Source organism: Heterodontus francisci, chromosome 33 (genome assembly GCF_036365525.1).
Source record: "Heterodontus francisci isolate sHetFra1 chromosome 33, sHetFra1.hap1, whole genome shotgun sequence".
NCBI classification, from domain to species: Eukaryota; Metazoa; Chordata; class Chondrichthyes; order Heterodontiformes; family Heterodontidae; genus Heterodontus; species Heterodontus francisci.
The window spans coordinates 27,077,329-27,099,499 of record NC_090403.1 but is presented as its reverse complement, the minus strand read 5'-3'; the positions used below and the strand labels follow the sequence as shown (position 1 = coordinate 27,099,499).

Genomic DNA, 22,171 nt, shown 5'->3' with positions numbered 1-22,171 from the left:
TATTCATTCATGGGATGTGGGCGTTGCTGGCTAGGCCAGCATTTATTGCCCCTTCCTAATTGCCCTTGAGAAGGTGGTGGTGAGCTGCCTTCTTGAACTACTGCAGTCCATGTGGGGTAGGTACACCCACAGTGCTGTTAGAAAGGGAGTTCCAGGATTTTGACCCAGCAACAGTGAAGGAACGGCGATATAGTTCCAAGACAGGATAGTGTGAGACTTGGAGGGGAACTTGCAGGTGGTGGGGTTTTAAATGAATTTGCTTCCCTTGTCCTTCTAGTTGGTAGAGGTTGCAGATTTGGAAGGTGCTGTCTAAGGAGCCTTGATGCGTTGCTGCAGTGCATCTTGTAGATGGTACACACTGCTGCCACTGTGCGGTGGTGGTGGCGGGAGTGAATGTTTGTGGATGGGGTGGCAATCAAGCGGGCTGCTTTGTCCTGGATGGTGTCGAGCTTCTTGAGTGTTGTTGGAGCTGCACCGATCCAGGCATATGGAGAGTATTCCATCACACTCCTGACTTGTGCCTTGTAGATGGTGGACAGTGTGTGAGTTATGAAAATTTTGAAGAGCTAAAGTTATAGTGAGGCAAATGAACATGTGTATTGTAATATACTGTTGGCATGGTGCATTTAGTAGCAATGTGTGTGGCTCTTTGTGGTGTCCAGCATATGCTACTAATAGTCACCTAGCAACAAACATGAAAAACAAGTTTAATTTATTTATGTATAGTTTATTACAATTTTACAGGAAAAATTTTCATTTTTCCCCTAAAATAAACTTTTCCTTCATTATTGATACATTTTACATCTCCAAATTTAGCAAAGTATATTACAGAGAAGCAGCCTTATTACAGAACTGTGTAGGCCATGGGGTTTAATCTGCAGGTGCAGTGTTCACAAATCCAGCTCCTGGGTTGAAATGTTGCAAAGCAATCAGGTAGCCAAGGATTAAAAGCATGGCAGAAAAAAATTGGGGAAGGACAGAGGAACAAACGTACTATTCATTTATCAATCCAGCTTTTTTGGTGGAAATGTAATATTTGTAACCCATAGCAGTAAAACAACTATTTTCATTGAGGGATTACAGATGATTGTGCAAGTCGAAGGCTTAATGTATTTATATATAATTCCATTCTCTCCTATTTTAACAGTGGTACTAATGTTTAAAATAAAACTAGTTAATAGCTGTGGTAATAGAAAGTAAGAAAGAAATTCTTCCATCCACATAGTGCCGATCACGTAGATAACATGTCGCAAAGCACTTTATATAGTAAATTATTTATTGGAGTGCAGTGTTGTTGCTGTAGAAACAAATGAAGAATTGCATACAAACATATTAACTGCAATTTTCTGTATTGTAACTCGCTCAATAAATGATCCCGAGTCAGAAGGTTGTGGGCTTAGGCTTCATTCCAGAAATCCCGTGCCGTACTAAAAGAGTGTTACACTGTCAGAGTTACCATTTTTTGGATGAAATGTTAAACTGATGCCACATCTGCCTTCTCGGGTAGATATGAAAGATCACGTGGCACAATTCAAAGACGTGCAGGAGAGTTCTCCCCAGTGTCCTGGACTATATTTATCCTTCAACTAACATCATTGAAGTAGATTATCAGATCACTCATATCATTGTTTCTTTTTAATGTATTCATCTATTGGAGGTGGGTGTTGCTGGCAAGACCAGCATTTATTGGCCATCTCTAGTTGCCCTTAAGAAGGAGGCTGTGAGCTTCCTTCTTGAACTGCTGCAGTCCATGTGGTGCAGGTGCTCCCCCAGTGCTATTAGGTAGGGAGTTCTGGGATTTTGACCCAGGGAATGGCGATATATGTCCAAGTTGGAACAGTGTGAGAATTGTGGAGGAAACCTGGAGGTGGTGGTATCCCCGTACACTTGTTTGTGGGACTTTGCTCTATGCAAATTGGCTGCTTTGTTTCCAAACATTACAACAGTAACTACATTTAAAAGTATTGGGCTTTAGTTCACAGTAAGGTGTAGTTGATAAAAGGGTACTGAGCCAAACATAGGAGAGGTCAATAATTTCAGAGCATGACAGCCCCCCATTTTACTTTTGTTTTTAGTTATTTTTTCTTCCTTTTTTTAACATTCTTTTTTTACATTTTTTACAATCTTTTTTTTGCATTTATTTCATTTCATCTTTGTTTGTTCAGTTTGCTTACCTACTGTTTTTTTTCAGGTTTGCACTTGCTGCTGTTCAATATTCAGTGTATTTACACCTAATCTGTACTAATGCTTTGTCTTTCAACACACCATTAACATATTGTTTGCCTTTGCTCCGTGACCTTTTGGTCAGCTATGTGGCCTGGTCCAATCTGCACCTTCTCCTTTGTTATCTCTTGCCCCACCCCCACCTCACTTGCTTATAACCTGTGACTTTTCTAATATTTGTCAGCTCCGATGAAGGGTCACTGACCCGAAACGTTAACTCTGCTTCTCTTTCCACAGATGCTGCCAGACCTGCTGAGTGATTCCAGCATTTCTTGTTTTTATTATAGGAGAGATTAAGGGTGTTCTCAAACAAGTGGGTTTTAAATTGGGTCTTAAAAGGATGAGGGGTAAAGATGTGGATATGTTTCGAGAGGGATTTATAGATCATGGGGCCTATGTAGCGAAAGACAAAACTGCTAGTGGTTAGGGCCAAGGAATGCAGGATCCATTTTTTGACCCTGAGCTGATTATCTTTGAGAATGAGGAGAAATGCTGTGGAAGGAAGAAGTAAATTTATCCTGTCCTACAGGCTTTACAGCAGGTTGGTACTGATGTGACAAGATCAGTGCATGACAATAATTAAACCGGTAACATTTTATTTGTCCCCATGGGTATCAATGTTAACTTTTGACGGGCTTCGGGGGGGCAGAGGGCAGAGGGATCGCATTGCCTGACCACCTGCCCACTGTCCTCAGCGAGAGGCCCGACCCAGTTTAATGGACGGACCTCATTAACATAGAATTGGTGAGCTGCGACCATTGAACGAGAATTCAGAGAGCACACGAAATCACCTATCGGGGGGAGGGGGCAGAGGGGGGAGGAGTTGGGGTCGGTAATGGGAAGGGGAAATCTAGCAGTCCCATTGAGGGCCCGAGCTGGAAGTTAGAGATTGGTGGAGTTAAGCCTTAAGGAATCACAGCCTGAAATAAGCTACCAATTGCCACGACCAGCTGAAAATGGTAGCAAGCATAACAGGAGCAAGAATGGGACAGCTAAGTTCAGCGTGGCATATTTGGAGTGCTACCACCCAGTTCCCACCTGGTGGGGATAGTGAAAATTGACCTCCATAAATCCAAGCACAGCCTTGTCTACAATTTATCCTGAGATGCTTGCTACAAATTTCTAAACATGATTCAACATTAAAGAAACATGTACTCCAACAAAAAATGTTTGCTGTTTTAAAAGAAATTGGGCTACCGGTATCCTTCATTTGACTGATGAGCAAGTTTAAGAAGTAACAATTTAAAACTACTGTTGGGTATTTTAAGTACACTTACAGATGGGTTAGCCTGAGTCAGACCTTCATAAAATCATAGAATCTTACAGCACAGAAGGAGGCCATTCAGCCCATCATGCCTATACTAGCTATTCAGTTATTCCCCACTCTCTTGCATTTTCCTCATTGTCCTGTCTTTTTTTCCTTTTCAAGTATTTATACAATTCTGCTTTGAAAGTTACTATTGAATCTGCTTCCACCATCCATGCAGGCAGTGCATTCCAGATGATACCAACCATCATGCCAACCTGCCTCCCTGTTTCTTTTGCCAATGATCTTAAATCTGTGTTGTTTTGCTACTGACCCACCCACCAGTGGAAACAGATTCTCCTTAATCTTCTTGATTATTTTCCAAGCCCCTGTTGAATTTCTTTATTCAGAAGAACTAACTCACCAGCATCCTCAATAAGTATAAAACATAACTGGTAAAATATTTGTGACAGAAAGATTTCATTCATTCTTTAATTTTAAACTGCACATTGAAATGGTGGGGTGGTGGTGTCAGGTTTCTGAGCATGACAGTGCATGGGATCTGAAAAAAAGTCATACTGAGCAGTAATGACATCTTTTGTGAAGCACCTCAGGTTAATGGCTGTTCCTTATAAAAATATAACCAAGCATGGAATTAGAAAAGGCCATTGAGCCTATGACTTCCACAGACAATGTACAGTCCATGAACACCACCCTATCTATTTAATCTCCTGAGAGAAAGTAAATTAGAAAGTATAGCACTGCAACTGCTTTAAAAAAGGTAAAGGGAAAAAGTTTAGTGTTTCTTAAAAGAAGGTAGGAAACTAATATGCAGTAGCATTGCATAGAATGACACAGAATTTACAGCACAAAAACAGGCCATTTGGCCCAACTGGTCTATGGTGATGTTTATGCGCCACGTGAGCCTATTAATGGTCCACACGAGCCTTTCTAAACTCTGAAGAGAGTGGCTTTGATGAACTGAATGAAGTGGCCTTGATGGACCAGATTGAATGGTCTTTCCTTATTTCAGGCTCCCTGAAATTTTGATAAGGTGGCCTCACTATATTCATTCTCAACCACCTCATCTCTGCCTGCCCAGCAGGCTGCACATTGTACAGTGATTGCAGACTTTATCTGACCACCGGTGAGTAATTTGGGACTTTGACCTTGCACACAAAAAAAATGTATTTTCTTTTTTCCTAAAGTTGATTCATGATTCACAACTTTCAGTGAACAAAACAATGAGGGATGATCAGAATACAGATCAATGCATTGTACTTAGGTGGTTGAAAGAAATCCTTCACATCCACTACCCTGCCATAGTATGCTTATGTACTGCTGTGCATCATTATTAGTGACCTGTTGCACTACCTGCCAACAAACTTACTCAGGTTTTTTGGGCTCAGTTATAAATGAAAAATAAAGCTGTGCCTATGCTGTCAATGAACAAGAATTCAACAATATTTACAAACTAAAGCTCGCCTGATACAATTATATATATATATAAAGAACATCATTTTGCTGTGTGCACAGGAATCATTTCCTAACTTTGAGAACATTTCAAGCAGTATCATTTTATCAGTAACTGGAATTATCAAGATGCAGGCTAAACTTCTGCAAATATAAGACTATGAGCTTCAGATACAATTCCTATCTTATATTGAGAAACTTAAATAACAGTAGAGCAATTAAGAAGAAAAATAAATAGAAACATGTTGAAAACCAAATGATTTTACATTTGCCTCATTGAACATATCACCTGAACAATTGCTCTTCCTTTTCATCATTTGGTACTTCTTCCTGTACAAGTCTAATCACTAGAACACATATATATGTAAGTGTTCTTTTATTATATTTATTCATATATGCACAACATAATTAGGGAAAGCAACAGTAATAAGACCATAACAAACAGGATTACTGTTATGTTATTCTGTCTCAATCTGAATGGGCTTTGTGTCAACTGAGGCAAGGGGCAGGCCCTCAATGTGGAAATACTGGATTACTTAGGGTTTCCTCCTTTTGCCAGATTCAGAACTAAATGGGATGGGGCAAGGGGGCAGAATCATGGTTTACAGTTCTGATGTATACTCTGCTACAGAAGAAAATTCATCGATAACTTTAATAAATCAATAAATATCATTTTAACTCTGTAAGATACTATAAAATGGGTGGTAGTGAGTCAGTTGCCCATTTTACATCTCTCCACATTTTTATTTTCACTGAAGTCAGGAAGGGATGTAAAATGGCCTGCTAACTCACTATCACCTGTTTCGTACTGTTGCACAAAGTCAAAATTACCCCTAATGAATCCTGCCTCCGCAATCACAAAACACTTTTGTAAAAATTGAACTTCTGTTGATTGTTTTCTCCCTTCAGAAATTTCTGGGTAGTCTGTTTGAAAGCAAACTTCAGATGGCAACCCCAGTCTTAGTCTTAACTTGGCGTTCATAATTGATGACGGAACCCTGTTGGTTTCACCTGATCTGAAAACTCTGCATTAAATCCAGCAAGTTGGTTTTCCTGGGCAAGTTCACATGAAACAGAACATTTTATCAGGTGTGATGTGAACCTTTCCTATACTTGCATTTTGTTCAAAGTTAATTTTAAAAATGTATTGCTTTAGATGTGACCAGTGAGGTGATGAAGTCATTGCTCCACAATCACACAGCTATGCTGATAATATTTATGCCCTGATAAAAGAGCCCAAGCAATAAACTAGTAAAAGATCAGAGGCTCTCAGGTGTAGCACAGATTTATCAGAATGATATTGAAGCTTAGAGAGTTAAATTGTGAGGACAGGTTGCATAAAATTAGCTTGTATTCCTTTGTGTATAGAGGGTTGAGAGGTGTTTTACAATGTTAAAAGGATTTGATAGGGTAGATATGGAGAAATAATTTACGCTAGTGGGGGAATCAAGAACAAACGGACATAATGCCAAAACTAAAGCTAGGCCATTTAGGAGTGAAATTAGCAACCACTTTGTCACACAAAAGGTAGTGGAAATCTGGAACACTCTCTCCAAACGGCTGTGGATGCTAGGACAATTGGAGCTTTCAAGTTTGAGATTGATAGATTTTTGCTAGGTACAGGTATCAAGAATATGGACCAAAGGTAGGACAAAAATGTATTGAGGTACAGATCAACTATGGTCTAATCGAATGATGGAGCAGCCTTGAAGGGCTGAATGGCCTATTCCTGTTCCTATATGTAAATCCAGATATTTATGCTTTTTCAGATTGTAGACATGATGCAAGGTGATGGGGTGAACTAGAACTAGGTGTTCCATGCAAACTGAGGAAGTAGGGCTTGAGGTTCAATGTTTATTTTTTCCCAGAAGTTGAGTAAATTGTGGAACAAGATTCCAGTGGCAGTAGTGTAGACTAGATTCCTTAGTCCTTCAAGAAAGATGGATTTCTGAAGAATGAGGTGATCATGGTATATGGAAGGTAAGAGTAAAATAATCTGGAAAACTGTGTAGATCTGGGAGTGCCTGGGCTTGCTTGATTACCCATGAGAGGACGGAGAGGAATTTTTAACAGAGGATTCCTGAATTAGCTACAGGTGTCTAGTTTATTACCTACCCAAGAAGATGGGGAAAGAGATGGTTGGAGCATGGGTCTGAAATCAGCCAAACGTGGGAGGGGAGTAAATAAGAGCCTGCGGGTCTTTTCCTATCCTTAGCAACATAAACATATAAACATTTTCTCTTGGGCTGGGAGTGCTACATGCCCCTCAGCTGTCCCAGTTTTGCTGGGATATCCTGACGTTTAAACAGCACTACCAAGAAAAGCAGGAAGACTCCCAAAACTGCTCGATTCACCAAATCTGTGTTCGAGCATTCTCCAGTGCCAACCTTCAAGCCAAAGTCTCAAAGCACTGCATGTTGAAAGTGCAAAGGTCTGCGATGCTGTCCAGGATCCACATCTAACACCGCTGTGCAAATCTGCTTTACTATGTTCACTTATAGAGTATTCAAGGTTGTTCTGAACGATCCAATGATTGAAAATGAAGTGTTAATGAATCAACATATGCAAATTCATCAATCACAATAATCAATCTGGTTATAAATCAATGTTTTATGACAGTTGAAGAGAAGGATTGCATTGTTATTGGTTCAGAGTAGATTTTAGATTAGAGATACAGCACTGAAACAGGCCCTTCGGCCCACCGAGTCTGTGCCGAACATCAACCACCCATTTATACTAATCCTACACTAATCCCATATTCCTACCAAACATCCCCACCTGTCCCTATATTTCCCTACCACCTACCTATACTAGTGACAATTTATAATGGCCAATTTACCTATCAACCTGCAAGTCTTTTGGCTTGTGGGAGGAAACCGGAGCACCCGGAGAAAACCCACGCAGACACATGGAGAACTTGCAAACTCCACACAGGCAGTACCCGGAATCGAACCCGGGTCCCTGGAGCTGTGAGGCTGCGGTGCTAACCACTGCGCCACTGTGCCGCCCTGCGCAGTAGCAACAGAATTTGTTACTTCACCTTGCGTGATCGATCCCACTATTGGGGCACTTTGGGGAGGGAAGGAAGGACTCAAGATTTTGCAAATATGCATGGTGATGCCAGAAATCACTACAGCCGTAACTATATCTACCCCGAAACACTCACTCACCATATTGGGCCACACAGACTATAAACAGCAATTGAAAGTCTCACTGTCTACTGCATTTACACCAGAGGAATAACAGTAATTGGGACACTCATTGAATGCCATTCTACTTTGGTGCCTTACAGCACATGAAAAGTATTATATTTAAAATAGTATCTGAACAGCTGGATTTCAAAAAGATTACAACACAATAATTAAGTAGGTGGCTTTTATTTTTAAATTGTATTGTACAAAATAAGTATTGTAATGAAAGTTCATCTCCAGCGATAATTTGAATGCTGCATACATTTTAGACAAGTGTCATTTATTAGATTAGTAAAAGCACAGTATTGAAAGAGCTAAAAGCATTTTTACGTTGTACAGATTTGAAGTGAAACTGAACTAACCTACCGTGTGATACTGTTTTTGTTTCTGTAACTATCAAAAGACAACCCTGGATGTCCTTCAGCATTAATTAAATGCAGCATATCTGATATAAATCCCTTCACTGTACAAGGATCAACCACATTTTCCTGAAGAAAAGTATATGGTTCAAAAACTTCTCTAACAGACAGCAACAGTCAATGTTACTCTCATATACACAAAACAAGTCGTGACACTGGAGAGATGCATATTTGAGTTGCAGCTAAGCACTTTTGTCATAGTGTCGATTACAGTCAAGAATTTTGGAGAGATTCTTTTTAAAAGATATTATTTTTCTCTGGCTCAAGGATTGTAACCGTACTGTGGGTCCTCCCAGCTTATACTGCAAAGATCAGTTGCACAATGCACTTCCCACTTGTAGACTGGAATCTCAGTGCTAAAAAACTAGACACAAAGTAACATTCTTGAAGGCACTAGTGCTGTACACTTTGGCACCTTGTGCTCTGTTTCATAAGCTTGGCTCCTGACAAGCATTTTCAACCCCAATTATACAATTGACTCTCTAATACCCTTTGTTTCAGAAATCCAGTCTACTGGTTCGGCTGCAGTTACTGCTGCTTCTAGAGGGGTTACTGCTGCTTCTAGAGGGGTTACTGCCGCTTCTAGAGGGGTTACTGCCGCTTCTAGAGGGGTTACTGCCGCTTCCAGATGAGTTGTTACTGCGTTTGTGGGACTTGCTGGTGCTTCTACGGGAGATGCTGCTTCTTCTATAGGAGTTGTTGCTTCTTCTATAGGAGTTGTTGCTTCTTCTAAAGGAGTTGTTGCTTCTTCAAGAGCTAAGGGTGGTGCACTTTCTTTGTCAGGTTGATATTTACCATAGTTTTGACTCATTCGAGTAGCAAGTAATCCTTCTTTCTCTGGAACCTCTTCGTCAGGTAGAATTGCATCTGTTACACTATGGCGGTACAAGTAGGATGCATGTTTGATGGAGCGTTTCAGCAGGTGACGCCGGAAAGCTCGTTGAATTTTGATTGCACAAACCTCCTCTTGCCTTCGTCGAAGAGTGGTGGTTATGGGTTCATGCGAGACCTTGGAAGGATTGGCAGCCATGAACTTCTCCTCCATTGACTCTTTGAGAGCATCCATCTCTCCAGATTCACCCAACACCTCCTTAGTCAATGCAAAGAGTATATCCAGACAGTGGATTTTGTCACCCGACACCATTGGTAGGTCCATGGTAATCAGCTTGATTTTATTTGGTTTAGCAATCCGCAATGGCTCTTGCAACGTATCGACAAAGTCAGACATTCTAGAGTACTCAACAAACTGTGTGGCTTCTGGATCGAACTTCTCCCAGACTTCATAGAACATTTCAAAGTCATCCTCGCAAAGTGGTTCAGCGCTTTCCTCAGTAGCCACATTGAAGTTCTCCAATATGATGGCGATGTACATGTTCACCACAATCAGAAAGGAAATGATGATGTAGCTGACAAAAAAGACTACTCCCACTAGTGGATTCCCACAATTCCCCTTTACATCGGTACCTGGATTAGCTATGTCGGGATCACAATCAGGAGGGCCGCTGTTCATAATTGGCAAGAGGAGACCATCCCAGCCAGCTGAGGTGGTGATCTGAAACAGGCAAATCATGCTGTTGCCAAACGTTTCAAAATTGAATATGTCATCAATACCTGCTTCTTTTTTCACATACGCAAAATTGGACATTCCAAATATGGAATAGATGAACATAACTAGAAAGAGTAAAAGGCCAATGTTGAATAAGGCAGGAAGTGACATCATCAAGGCAAACAAGAGAGTTCGAATCCCTTTAGCTCCTCTGATAAGTCGAAGGACACGGCCAATCCTGGCTAATCTAATAACTCTGAACAGGGTAGGTGATACAAAGTAATTCTCTATTATATCCGCCAACATAATACCTGAAAGAAATAAAAAGGAGTGAAATGAATACTTATTTGAGCTGCAAAGATTAATTGCAAATAGCAGCAACCTGAAATAAAAATGAAAAGTACAGTGGACTGGTCAACATGAAAGAGAAAGACGCATTAATTTGTCAGCTCTCACTGAAATATTAGGTCGCTCTCTTTCAGATGCTGACTGACTCTATGCATTTCCAATATTTTCAGTTTCTATTTACCATTTATTTTTTACATTGATCTGTCAAAATAAATGTTTAGGTAGATTTCAACTGTGCAATAAGGTAAATTGGGAGGTATAACGACTTGGCAGCCCAGTTTTAATTCCATTGAAGTCAGTATCGCACAAAGACGATAACTACCCGATTGCTTCTAGATGCACTGCACAATATAAAATGCAGAAAATGGTCGCACTGTGTTCTGACAATGGGTCTACACCTGAAACATTAACTTGTCTTCCTATTTCCCATTTCCTTTTGGTCTCACCTCTTCTCAGATGCAGACTGACCTGCTTTATATTCTCAGCATTTTATAGCCGGAATTTTTCATTGGGTGACAGGTCCCATCCACCGGCTGGAAAGTCGGTGGCAAGCCTGTTTGCGCTGGGCCTGAGGAGCCAGACCGGGATTATTCACTCCCCAGGCTTTTAATTGGTCTTAGGCGGGACTTCCACTTCCTTGAGGCAGGAAATTCCACCTAATGGAGCCGCTGGCCAATTAGCGGGCCGGTAGCTCTTAGTCCCAGCAGCATCCTGGGTTTCCTCCGGGTGCTCCGGTTTCCTCCCACATGCCAAAAGACTTACAGGTTGATAGGTTAATTGGCCATTATAAATTGCCCCTAGTATAGGTAGGTGGTAGGGAAATATAGGGACAGGTGGGGATGCGGTAGGAATATGGGATTAGTGTAGGATTAGTATAAATGGGTGGTTGATGGTCGGCACAGACTCGGTGGGCCGAAGGGCCTGTTTCAGTGCTGTATCTCTAAACTAAACTAAACTAAACTGAACATGACCGGGAGTGGTGGTCACTGCTGGGTCTACACCCAGTCATCGGAAGCAAGATGAAGGATGGCCCCGGAACTAAGGTAAGTTTTTAGGGCCTCGCCAAGGACAATTGGTCAGGACCCAGCAAGGCAAGGAGGATTTGTTAAGGGGGCAGGGGGAATTTTGTACATTGGGGGTGGTTGGGACTTCAAGGTCCCCCATCAACCCACAAGAATGCTGTCTGGTTTCACCAAGCAGGGTTTTTGAGGCCTCAACCGCCCACCAGCCAAGGGTAAAATACCTGCAGTGGGTGGAGGTCCTTAAGGCCACTTAAGGGCCTTGGTTGGCCTGGGGCAGGCGGGGCGTTTCCTGCCGCCGCCCAATGTAAAATTGCAGCGGAGGCGGGAGGGGATTGGAAATGGCCCCCCTGCCTCCCACTCAATTTTACAGCCCCCCCCACCCCACCCACCACCAGCCTGTTCATTTGGGGGGCGTAGAATTCCAGCCTCTGTCTTTTATATGTGTGATAATCCAAGCCACTCCTCCCCTGTTTAACAGTTGGTGAACTGGTACAGAATGAGATGGCAACAAGGACTGTGTTCCTCCTTTTCACTCCAGGGAACCTCCCTATAGGTTAGAACTGCAACATACCTCGAAGGAGGCAGTGAAAGAGAATGTGAGGCAGACCGTTGCAGCCATTGGAATTGCCATATCCATGTTGCATGTTTGCTACAGGTGGCCTTGCAGCAGATGGCACATCTCTATACTTGGCTGCCTGCTGACCTGGAGCCTTGGACAGCCAGTTCTGCATGGTCATTGCGAGGAAGGTTCACCTCTGAGGTGCATGAGAGGATATAATCAGTGGACAAAGTTGATCTCTGGTGCAGTCTGACCACTTGACATCCCTCAATTTCTCTTCATCTATGAAGAGGGGATTCCTATTGGGCTTTGATGGATATACCAAAGAAAACAGCAGGGCCAGAACATTTGCTACAAAGTCTCCTGATTAACTAAATGGAAGCAAAAAAAAAAAACAGGATAACGGCTCAGAAATAGCTCAAGGAGGTGGAAGTCCCACCCAAGACCAATTAAAAGCCTGGGGAGCGAATAATCCCAGTCTGGCTCCTCAGGCCCAGCGCAGACGGACTTGCCACCGACTTTCCGGCCGATGAATGGGGCTTCTCGCCTAACACATCTTACTATGGCACATACTCTAGCAGCCTGGGTGTCCATTTTATATGGACAAATACATGAAGGAGAAGTATTCTGATTTGCCAGGAAATTACATAAACATTAATGTAATTGGTTGGATTAAGCGTAAAATATGGCGGCCCGCATGTGCGGGTTTTACTCTGCAGAGCCGCCGCAATATTATACGTGGCAGCTCATTTACATGGCCATGGGACTGCACCCCCGATGACATGGAGGGGCAGGTGCTTCATCCCCGGAAATGGCGCTCACGCCACTGCACAGGTGCTGGCAACATTTGTAAAGGGCTTCAAGCCCTTCCATTGAATTAGAATTTTTAGAAACATAGAAAATAGAAGCAGGAGTAGACCATTCGGCCCTTCGAGCCTGCTCCGCCATTCATTATGATCATGGCTGATCATCCAACTCAGTAACCTGTTCCCGCTTTCACCCCATATCCTTTGATCCCTTTAGACCCAAGAGCTCTATCTAACTCCTTCTTGAAAACATAGTGTTTTGGCCTCAACTGCTTTCTGTGGTAGCGAATTCCACAGGTTCACCATTCTCTGGGTGAAGAAACTTCTCCTCATCTCCGTCCTGAAAGGTTTACCCCGTATCCTTAGACTATGACCCCTGGTTCAGGTCTCCCCCACCATCGGGAACATCCTTCCTGCATTTACCATAATTTTTTAAATTATGTACATTATAAATGTGAAGTAAAAAATGTAACAAAAGTTTCAAGCCCCTCTCCCACATGCCCCGCCCCCTTGACTGAACAATTTATTACTTTCCCTCTCCCCAAAAAGAACTTACCTTGCGATCCAGACTTTCCCCCCCCAAAGTTAATAAACTATGACCTTTACCTCATCCCACCACCTCCTAGCTCAATCAAAAAGGTTTCACCCCGCTCCCTCCCACCAGCCCTGGAAACCTACCTCGTCCCCCCTCCCCATCTGTGCTCCGCATCGTATCTCCAGATAGGAGCGCAGGCAACTGACTGGAACATCATAGCGGACGGCCAGTGGGTGCAGGTAAGTCATTAATTCAGTAATTCTAATTAACATAATTAAATCCTGCTCCTGCCACCGAGTGGTGGGGGGGCGGGGGGCATGAGGTCTTGCTGCCACCGGCAATATGGGGCCAGGCCTTTCCAGCATTGAGGCCCATGGTGGGCCTCTCCTGGAGGCATTTTCCTGGCCCCCCTGACGTCGGGGGACCAGGTAAAATTCGCCCCATAATTTGCTGCACACTGACAGGAACTTCTAGAGTAAAGACAAGTCTGCAAAATTGGAGGGACACTAAGTGGATGCAAGTCTCACAGCAGATGTCTCCATCCATCTTTTCTGATTAGTTACAGAATTCACACCCATTAATATAATAAGCTGCTACCCAGGCAGAATCAGTTGGAAAATCTATCCTACAACGTTGGGTTACAAGTAGTAAAATTAACCTTTCAAATCTAACATAAAGCTGATTTTTGACTATTACTAGCTGTGATACCTCAGTGTGGTGGGAATTATTGATGAACAGTCATATTCCACCACTCCAACTACCGTATGGAACTCCAGTGTGGCACTGGACCACCACATCATCACAAACACTGATGATATCACAAACATTAAGAACTAAAAACAGCCTCAGAATTGTGTATAGTCCTCATAAAGTATCTAGAAAGTCAAGTTATAAGAGGTATTGGAGGGTGCAGTGAGTTAGATTCTGACCTTTCATGTCTAGAATCTAAATGAAAGGCTTCTGTTGACTGTCTATGGATTTAGTTTGAACTGTTCCAATTTAGTTGCTGGCGCCATGCTGGAAACATGTCACACTGATACAGTTTGTGTTGCTCTTTGGAGGTTGGGGTTATTGGGGCAGAGTAAGGGAGCATCATTGTACCTGATCTAGGAGTGCTTGACGCAAACACTGGGGGCCTTAATTTAAAATCATTCCATTTCCACGTCATTTGATAGCAATTACTTGAGGGAAAAACTCATAAAAACAATTTTTTAAAAATGAATCTCAGCTTCTGACTTACCCACAACAGATAGAATCACCACAACAAAATCAAAAATGTTCCAGCCAATGGTGAAGTAATAGTATCTTAGAGCGATGATCTTGAGCACACATTCACCGGTAAATACAATAATAAACACCATGTTGATCCAGTAAAGAATGTTATTTTTTTCTTCACTTTGGTCGTCTGTTTCTACCATCATAGTCACCATGTTGAGGCAGATGAGAATCATGATGAAGATATCAAAGGCTTGCTTAGTGACAAAATCAAAGAACACTCCTTGGAATTTATTCTGGGGGAGGGTAGGAAAGAAAAGGAAATGAGTTGCCATGGTATAAATACTTGACATTGGTTATATTTTTCCTATTAGGTCTGACCAACATTTATGCATGGCAGGAGAAGAGATAGATTGTTTTGAACAATTCTATAGAATTCATTGGCTCAATACATGAAGAGCCTGACCAATCAAAGTTTAATGTCTAAACTATCAGAATAGAATATTTGACCCATCAAACATGCTCCATATCTCATTAGTATTGCCACTGATTCTCTGAACTGTCCTCTCTTCATTGCTCGTAAACTGCAAATACAGTCTCTGCTACATCCTTGCTTCCTCTTCAATATATTAAAATCAAACTCATTGCACACTCTCGTACTCTTACTCATTGAGTGGAATTTTAACATAGGTGAGCACATGGGTTTGGGTGTGGGTGGGTGGTTAAGTCCTGAAAAATGCAACTACTTCAGGACGCCGGTTTTGACTTGCCAACTTCCGCACATAATTCAGCACATTAGGCTCCATGCACGCAACCCACTCGGGAGAGGATGGCTGTCAATTTCAACATGTTAATCGTTCAATTACAGCAATATTACCATGACTTCTGCAAATTAACTGTGGGCCCATGTGTTTCCTGAGCATCCTGGAACTGGCCAGGGAAAGGAAGGTGAGAACAAAATGGCATTTGAAGGGATTGAAGACATGACAGGGAAAAATGGCAATAAGTACTGACACCTGCATGGACTCAATGGGCTGAATCACCCCCTTCTGTGCCACATCAACTCTATGACCTCACAGCTGCTTTCTTCCCTGCTTGTGTGAAAGGCTTTGTTCACAGTACTTTTGCTGAGAGGTTACATTGACAACTTAGGAGGTTATTTTTGCAATTTTGAAGATGTCATCTAAGCTTTGAAGGTTTGTACATCCAATCTACAGTTTGGAGTTCTGATCTATCAGATCAGCATTGGTATCGCTAACACTGTGTTCATTTCAACTTCAGATCAGGACCAAGGTGACTAGCAGCAGCAACAGCAACAGACCTGCAGCTCCACAGGAGACGCTGGGGACCTCAGGAGGAGACCAAGTTGGATCATCCACTCGACACTTCTGGCTGAAGATGGTTGAAAACACTACAGCATGTTTGTGGAGCCTCCTCCTCCCTTTAATTGTTTAATTGTGGCATTACCATTCACGACTGGATGTGGCAGGACTGCAGAGCTTAGATCTGAGCCGTTGGTTGCGGGATTGCATTGCTCTGCCTAAAGCATGCTGCTTCCACTGTTTAGCATGTATGTTGTCATGTGTTGTAACTTCACCAGGTTGGCACCTTCCACTGTTTAGCATGTATGTTGTTATGTGTTGTAACTTCACCAGGTTGGCACCTTATTTTTAGGTATGCCTGGTGCTGCTCCTGGCATGCTCTCCAGCACTTCTCATTGAACCAGGGCTGGTCCCTTGGCTTAATGGTAATGGTAGAGTGAGGGATATGCTGGGCCATGAGATTACAGATTGTGGTTGAATACAGTTCTGCTGCTAATGATGACCCACAGTGCCTCATGGATGCCCAGATTTGAACTACTAGATCTATTCTGAATCTATCCCATTTAGCACAGTGCTAGTGCCACACGCCATGATGGAGGGTATCCTTACTGTGACAATGGGACTTGGTGAGCATCTGTAACAGGTAGATTGGTAAGGGCAAGGCCAAGTAGGTTTCTCCCTCTTGTTGGTTCCTTCACCGCCTGCCACAGGCCCAGTCTGGCAGATATGTCCATGGGAAACCTCCAGCCACACTTTCTTTGCTTCACCGACATGCCTCTTCCACTCATCAGTCAGGAGAGTATCTCGCTGAGGGCCCCTACAGTCCCTAGCACCACATCACTAAAATAAGGCGCAGCCTTTGAATGCCTGGACTCCATTCTGCCAATTTCTTCTGCCACACTCCCAACCACAAACTCCATTAAATTGCATATTTACAGCATACTATTAAATACTTAAGTTGAAATTGTCTCATGTCGGTCATCATCACACCTGCTCACACTAATTGATCGGGAAACCTGGAAATTATATGGTAATACAGCGGCTGGGTTAAAAATCCACTGACAGACAGACTGCACTTACTTCTGGGTTTCTTGTCTACTAATGGAACCCCACCCTGGCTCCCAGTGCCTTGTGACATTAAAATCTAGCCTATTCTTTCTGAGGACCTCTAAACTGTCCAACTCTTTATCTCCTTCAGTCTTCTTGTTGTCTTAGAACAACCATGACAAACTGAGGGAATACTGCACTCTAATAGGTTCCACACATGGCTAAGACTAAGCGGACGTCCCATCTGTCTGCTCAGGTGATACTATTTGAAGAAGAGCAGAGTTCTCCTGGTGTCTTAGCCAATCCTTCAATCAATGCCACTAAAAACAAATTATATGGTCATTTATCTTGTTACTTTGTGTGGGATCTTGTGTGCAAATTGGCTGCCTTGCTTGCTGACATGACTACAGTGATTACACTTCAAAAATAATTCATTGGCTGTAAAGCACTTTGCAATGTCATGAGTTTATGAAAGAGGTTGCACATGTGCAAATCACTTTTTTGTTTTCTTGGTGGCATTTTCCCAGACTGGGCAGCAGAACGTACACACATCACTCCTCCTATCAATAACGTCACCAGAGCAGCACTGGAGGGAACATTACCCAAAATGGCAGGCAGGAGATTGAAAGTCTGTTTAAATTTGATCCACATATTTCCTTGGGTATTTTTTTCCCAAGCGATACTGGCACAGTACTGTGAACAGTTTACACTCCTCATAGACTCTCCATTCCCTTCCAAGGTGCATTGATATCTGACTTAACACTTACACTCGGTCTTGGGATGGGTTTTTGTGGCTTCTTTGAGCCAAGCTTCTTCATAGCATTGTAGTATTTCTTCTGTTCTTCTGTCATGAAGATATCTTTTCCTCCAAAGTAAAGATGAGAATTACAATTATTTCAGGAAGCTTCACCATTATTAAGTAAATTCAATGAAAGACAAAGGAATGTGCTGTTGAAATCATCAATATTTCTAGGGGGTTGCTTCCAAGCTATTCTAGATTATTTATTAGTCCCTACATTGCCTATCTACTTATTTATCTTTTTAAAAAAATATATTTGTTCTCAGGATGTGGGCACTGATGGCAAGGCCACATTTATTGCCCATCCTTAGTTGCCCTGGGGTGTTAAGAGTCAGCCATACTGTGTGGGCCTGGAGTTATATGTAAACCAGACTAGGTGAAGATGGCAGATTCCATTCACTGAAGAATATTAGTGAACCAGTTGGGTTTTTATGACAATCCAGCAGCTTTCATCTTATCTGGTGCCAACCCACAAATTTACTGAATTTAATTTCCCAACTCGCCATGGTGGGATTTATGACACAACATTAATGCTTTTTTTTTGCCGCAAATCTTTTGCTCCTGCTGGTCATGTATGCTAGTTTCCTTTAGTCATCAGGCAACCCCAGGTCAGGGACAGCACAGTTAAATGGCAAGTTAAGTTATGCTCTGCTCCAACAATGTACATCAACACCAACTCAGGACAGCACATCCTTATTTTTCCTATTCCCACGTCTGCAGCTTGTTGGCAATTTGAATTTGGTGCATAATTATAGCGGCATTTTTGTGCTGCACCTTGTACCCACCAGGGACTTGATTGAGCTGCATTTCACATAGGACTAATAGATGAGACTGTCATCCCATCATTTTGGGCCAGATTTGAATATAGGAACCATGGGTGAAAGGCATAACTGTATCATTAATCCTAAAATGTAACCACCCATCCCATTCATATGTGAACACAAAATGGTAAACTGACAGCTTATGAAATGTGTTTAAATGTTCTCTATATCTATGCGTATGCTTTGATATTCCACCCTGGTTACTGGAAAATGTACATGATGCAAAGAATAGATACTTATCTTTTTCTTCTGTTGGTTAAAATTGTCAATAATTACACCAATAAAGAGATTCAGGGTGAAGAATGCTCCAAAGATGATGAAGATGACAAAGTATATGTACATGTAAAGATTAATTTCATAGGATGGCTGTTGTTCCATCTATGGAGGAAAAGAATCATTTGTTAATGCTTCACAGAAACAAGGTCACTTCTGAACTTGTGGAATTAAAGACTTATTATCACAGAATTCCATTCAAAAAGACCATCTTTGACCTTGAAGGTGGAAAGGGGTGGGGGAAAGGGTAGGAAATATTCCTGAGAAACAGAGCCACTTCTGGTACTTGGCCTCCAATTCTGCCCAGGTTACAGGAAAATATTGACTTCTCTCTCTGAGTGCTCAGCATTCCCGTCCTCAAACACAACCAAAGAATTGATTAACTGGGCATAGTTCTCACAGCTGTTAGCAGGACCTTGCTGCATGAAAAATGGCCCCCGTGTTTGCTTACATAGTAGCAGTGACCACACTTTGCAGTAATTCATTGTATGGGAAGTGCTGAAAGGGGTAGATGTAATTTCAGCAATCCTAGTTAAAGATTACAGAAATATGCAGTACATGAAATCTCAGCGGCTACAACTTGGATTGAGAGAATGTTTAATCCTCAAATGAACAAGTGTGTGTCAAGAATATCATGATATTTCAACCAGATATCAAGCAACGTATTTCCTATCAGGTGGAATCTGGGTTTCTGTCTGTCTTATCACCCCACAAGAGCACTTCCTGTTACCTGAACTGTCTCAGGAGCCGAGAAATTCTAAAGACAAGATACCATGCCGTTCTGAGAGGGGCAGAGATGGTGGGGTCTAGTCACGTGGGAGTGGATTTTATCATGGGCGCCAGGGTCAAATGGGGGTCCCAAGCCCACACTTGCCGGCAGCGAAACCGGTTCAGCAATCTTCCTGGAGGCAGCCCCCTAATTGGTAGCCTCTGCACTCACCATCCTATTAAGGACCATGGGCAGGCTCCTGATGCTGCTGGCCAATCAGAGGGCCAGCAGTTCTGAAGCCTCGGCAGCCCCACCAGGAGAGGTGGGCGATACAAAGGCAGGTTGAGGGCCGCAAGTGTACGTCAACATGGAGGCATGGATCAAAAATTAAAATTATGAGAGGCAAAGCCATTAGGCCCCTCAGAGCGAAGGGGAAACCCCTCCAGGTGAATCATTTGGGCTGCGAGTGTGGCCTTTCCTGCCTGTGGCCTCCTCTTTGGGGCATGGAGCCTCTAGCTCAGATGGACCCCCCCCCCCCACTCTATTGTGTTGGTGGCCTCCACACATGGGGTTTGGTCCCCTAGTGGCAAAATGCCAGCGAGGCTGCAAAATCACCCCTAATTGGGCCCATTATCATATTAATTGGCTGCCCACCTCCATGGAGCAGGCAACTGATCCTACCCCTAGCTTGCCCGGGAAAGTTCCCTGATGGCGGGAATGCATTGGGCAGCTGTCCGGAAGTGGCTCCCCCTATTTTCCTAGCCCCTCCTGCCTCCAAGCCTGGAAGCATGGGACCAGGAAAATTCAGCACTTCTTCAGCCGGCAGGCAGACACCTCACTTGCAACTTTGGTCCCCAACATTCAGATCCAAGTTGAGGGACCTCCCTCTGATCCCGCACATTTCAGCGAGATCAATAGCTGAGTTCCCAAACAGGCCCATCCTGGGATAGGGCCAGTGTGGATTTTTGAGAGCAGTTTATTTTAGTAGTACAAGATTATTACAATAGTATGGCACAATTTTATTTTCATTGAGTTAAGGTCAATTTATCTGCGACTCCCTCACGTGTGTGGCTGGGAGGAAAGGTGTGCAGTTGAACAACCAGCCTCTTCAGATGATTGGTAACTGGCAGCAAGATCCAAGACAGAAACTGAAGCAATGGATTCTGACACCATCCTACACCATGAGAGTGAAGCTCAAGTGGTTTTCAATTCCCTGAATCCTAAGAATCATTGACTGACTTGTCTCTCTACTAATCACATCTAAGCACCACTGATATAAATTACATAGTATGATGAGCGAGGGAAAGGGAAAAAGGAAAGAACTTGCATTTATATAGCGCCTTTCATAACCTCAGGATGTCCCAAAGCATCTTACAGCCAATGAAATACTTTTGAAGTGAAGCCACTGTTATAATGTAGGAAACACAATTTTAAGGAAGCACAAGCCTGGAATTCCACAACAATAAGAACAGCACTCCAGCCATAACAGCTTTCAGTGCTTGGAACCGTGCTAAGGTCTGCTTTCTGCTGGCCTTTAGTTCAACTCAGGAACAAACTCCAGGAAGTCACCAGTGATTGCTTTCTTCTCTGTCTTTTAACATAAAATAGACAAGGTAGTGTTAAGCTCTAAACTAGCACTAACTAGCAGAAAGACTGGGTGCTACTGGAGACTGATGGGTCAACGTGCTCATTTTCACCAGAAGGAAGGCCCTGTATTGTTTGTAAACTGGATTACAGATCCATGGGATGGACCCAGGATGGTTATTTTCTTGTTAAATTTTAACTGTGGCAAACCCTCAAGGTATAGGTGGTATCTGAAGAAACAATTTAATGGGCACTTTATAAGGTAAAAGGCTTTTATGTTTTACTAGTATTTAAATATTTTATATTATAGATAAAATCTATTAGACATGATGAAGGGTTTAAGTGGCAGCGTAAAATATCAAAGAGTTTTATAACTACATTCATTGCATTCATGTTACTGTCTGACACATTCAAATTACTAACAGCAGGATTATTAATAGGCCACCATGTACTGGTGGCACTGGGCCAAAGTGAGATGGTAGCAGCTCTTGCATAGAGATATCTGTGGAAGCAGCCTAATGGTAGAACAAACACTGTGGATGGAAAGTAACAGGAAATTGAAACCCATCTCTGGCAATGCCTTTCAGCGCCTAGGCCATGTGACATTCATGTTGCCATACTGTTTTTATTAGTAATCATTTAAAATATTATCTTCTTCTGGCCTGAGTTTGTACCAGTATGGATTTCATAATTGAAGAAAGTAAATTGGCCTTCAGAATGCTGCTCCTTTGGATGTCAGCTGATTATTTCAATGGACCCTTGGGGTCAACTTAAGACTTTGAATTCCACTTCCTGATTTGATCTCATTGTTCCACTGATGCAACCAGGCCAAATTATAAGATCCACGAAACCTCAGCCATATCATTGAAAGCCTCAAGAAGGCCTTGGGAGCTGAATTTCGATTATCAATGGCAAATTGGAATTTATGTAGCTCCTGGCCAGATTTAAAATAGAGGTAGGAGAAGGCATAAACATAGATGATAAATTTACTTATGTGTAGAATAAGTAAAAACAAGTTAAGATAATGCATTCA

General features: G+C 42.5%; 1 protein-coding gene across 1 annotated transcript in view; it reads right to left on the bottom strand.

Annotated features, from left to right (window-relative positions):
• Positions 1 to 9,018: 9,018 nt before the first annotated feature.
• LOC137348069 (sodium channel protein type 4 subunit alpha-like) overlaps positions 9,019 to 22,171 on the bottom strand; it is a 178,158-nt gene continuing 165,005 nt past the window's right edge. The window contains exons 23-26 of the mRNA XM_068013220.1: positions 18,813 to 18,950; positions 17,720 to 17,824; positions 14,609 to 14,879; positions 9,019 to 10,409 (exon numbers count right to left, since the gene is read on the bottom strand). Coding sequence (XP_067869321.1) covers positions 9,019 to 10,409; positions 14,609 to 14,879; positions 17,720 to 17,824; positions 18,813 to 18,950 — 1,905 coding nt within the window. The remainder of the gene's footprint in view (positions 10,410 to 14,608; positions 14,880 to 17,719; positions 17,825 to 18,812; positions 18,951 to 22,171) is intronic.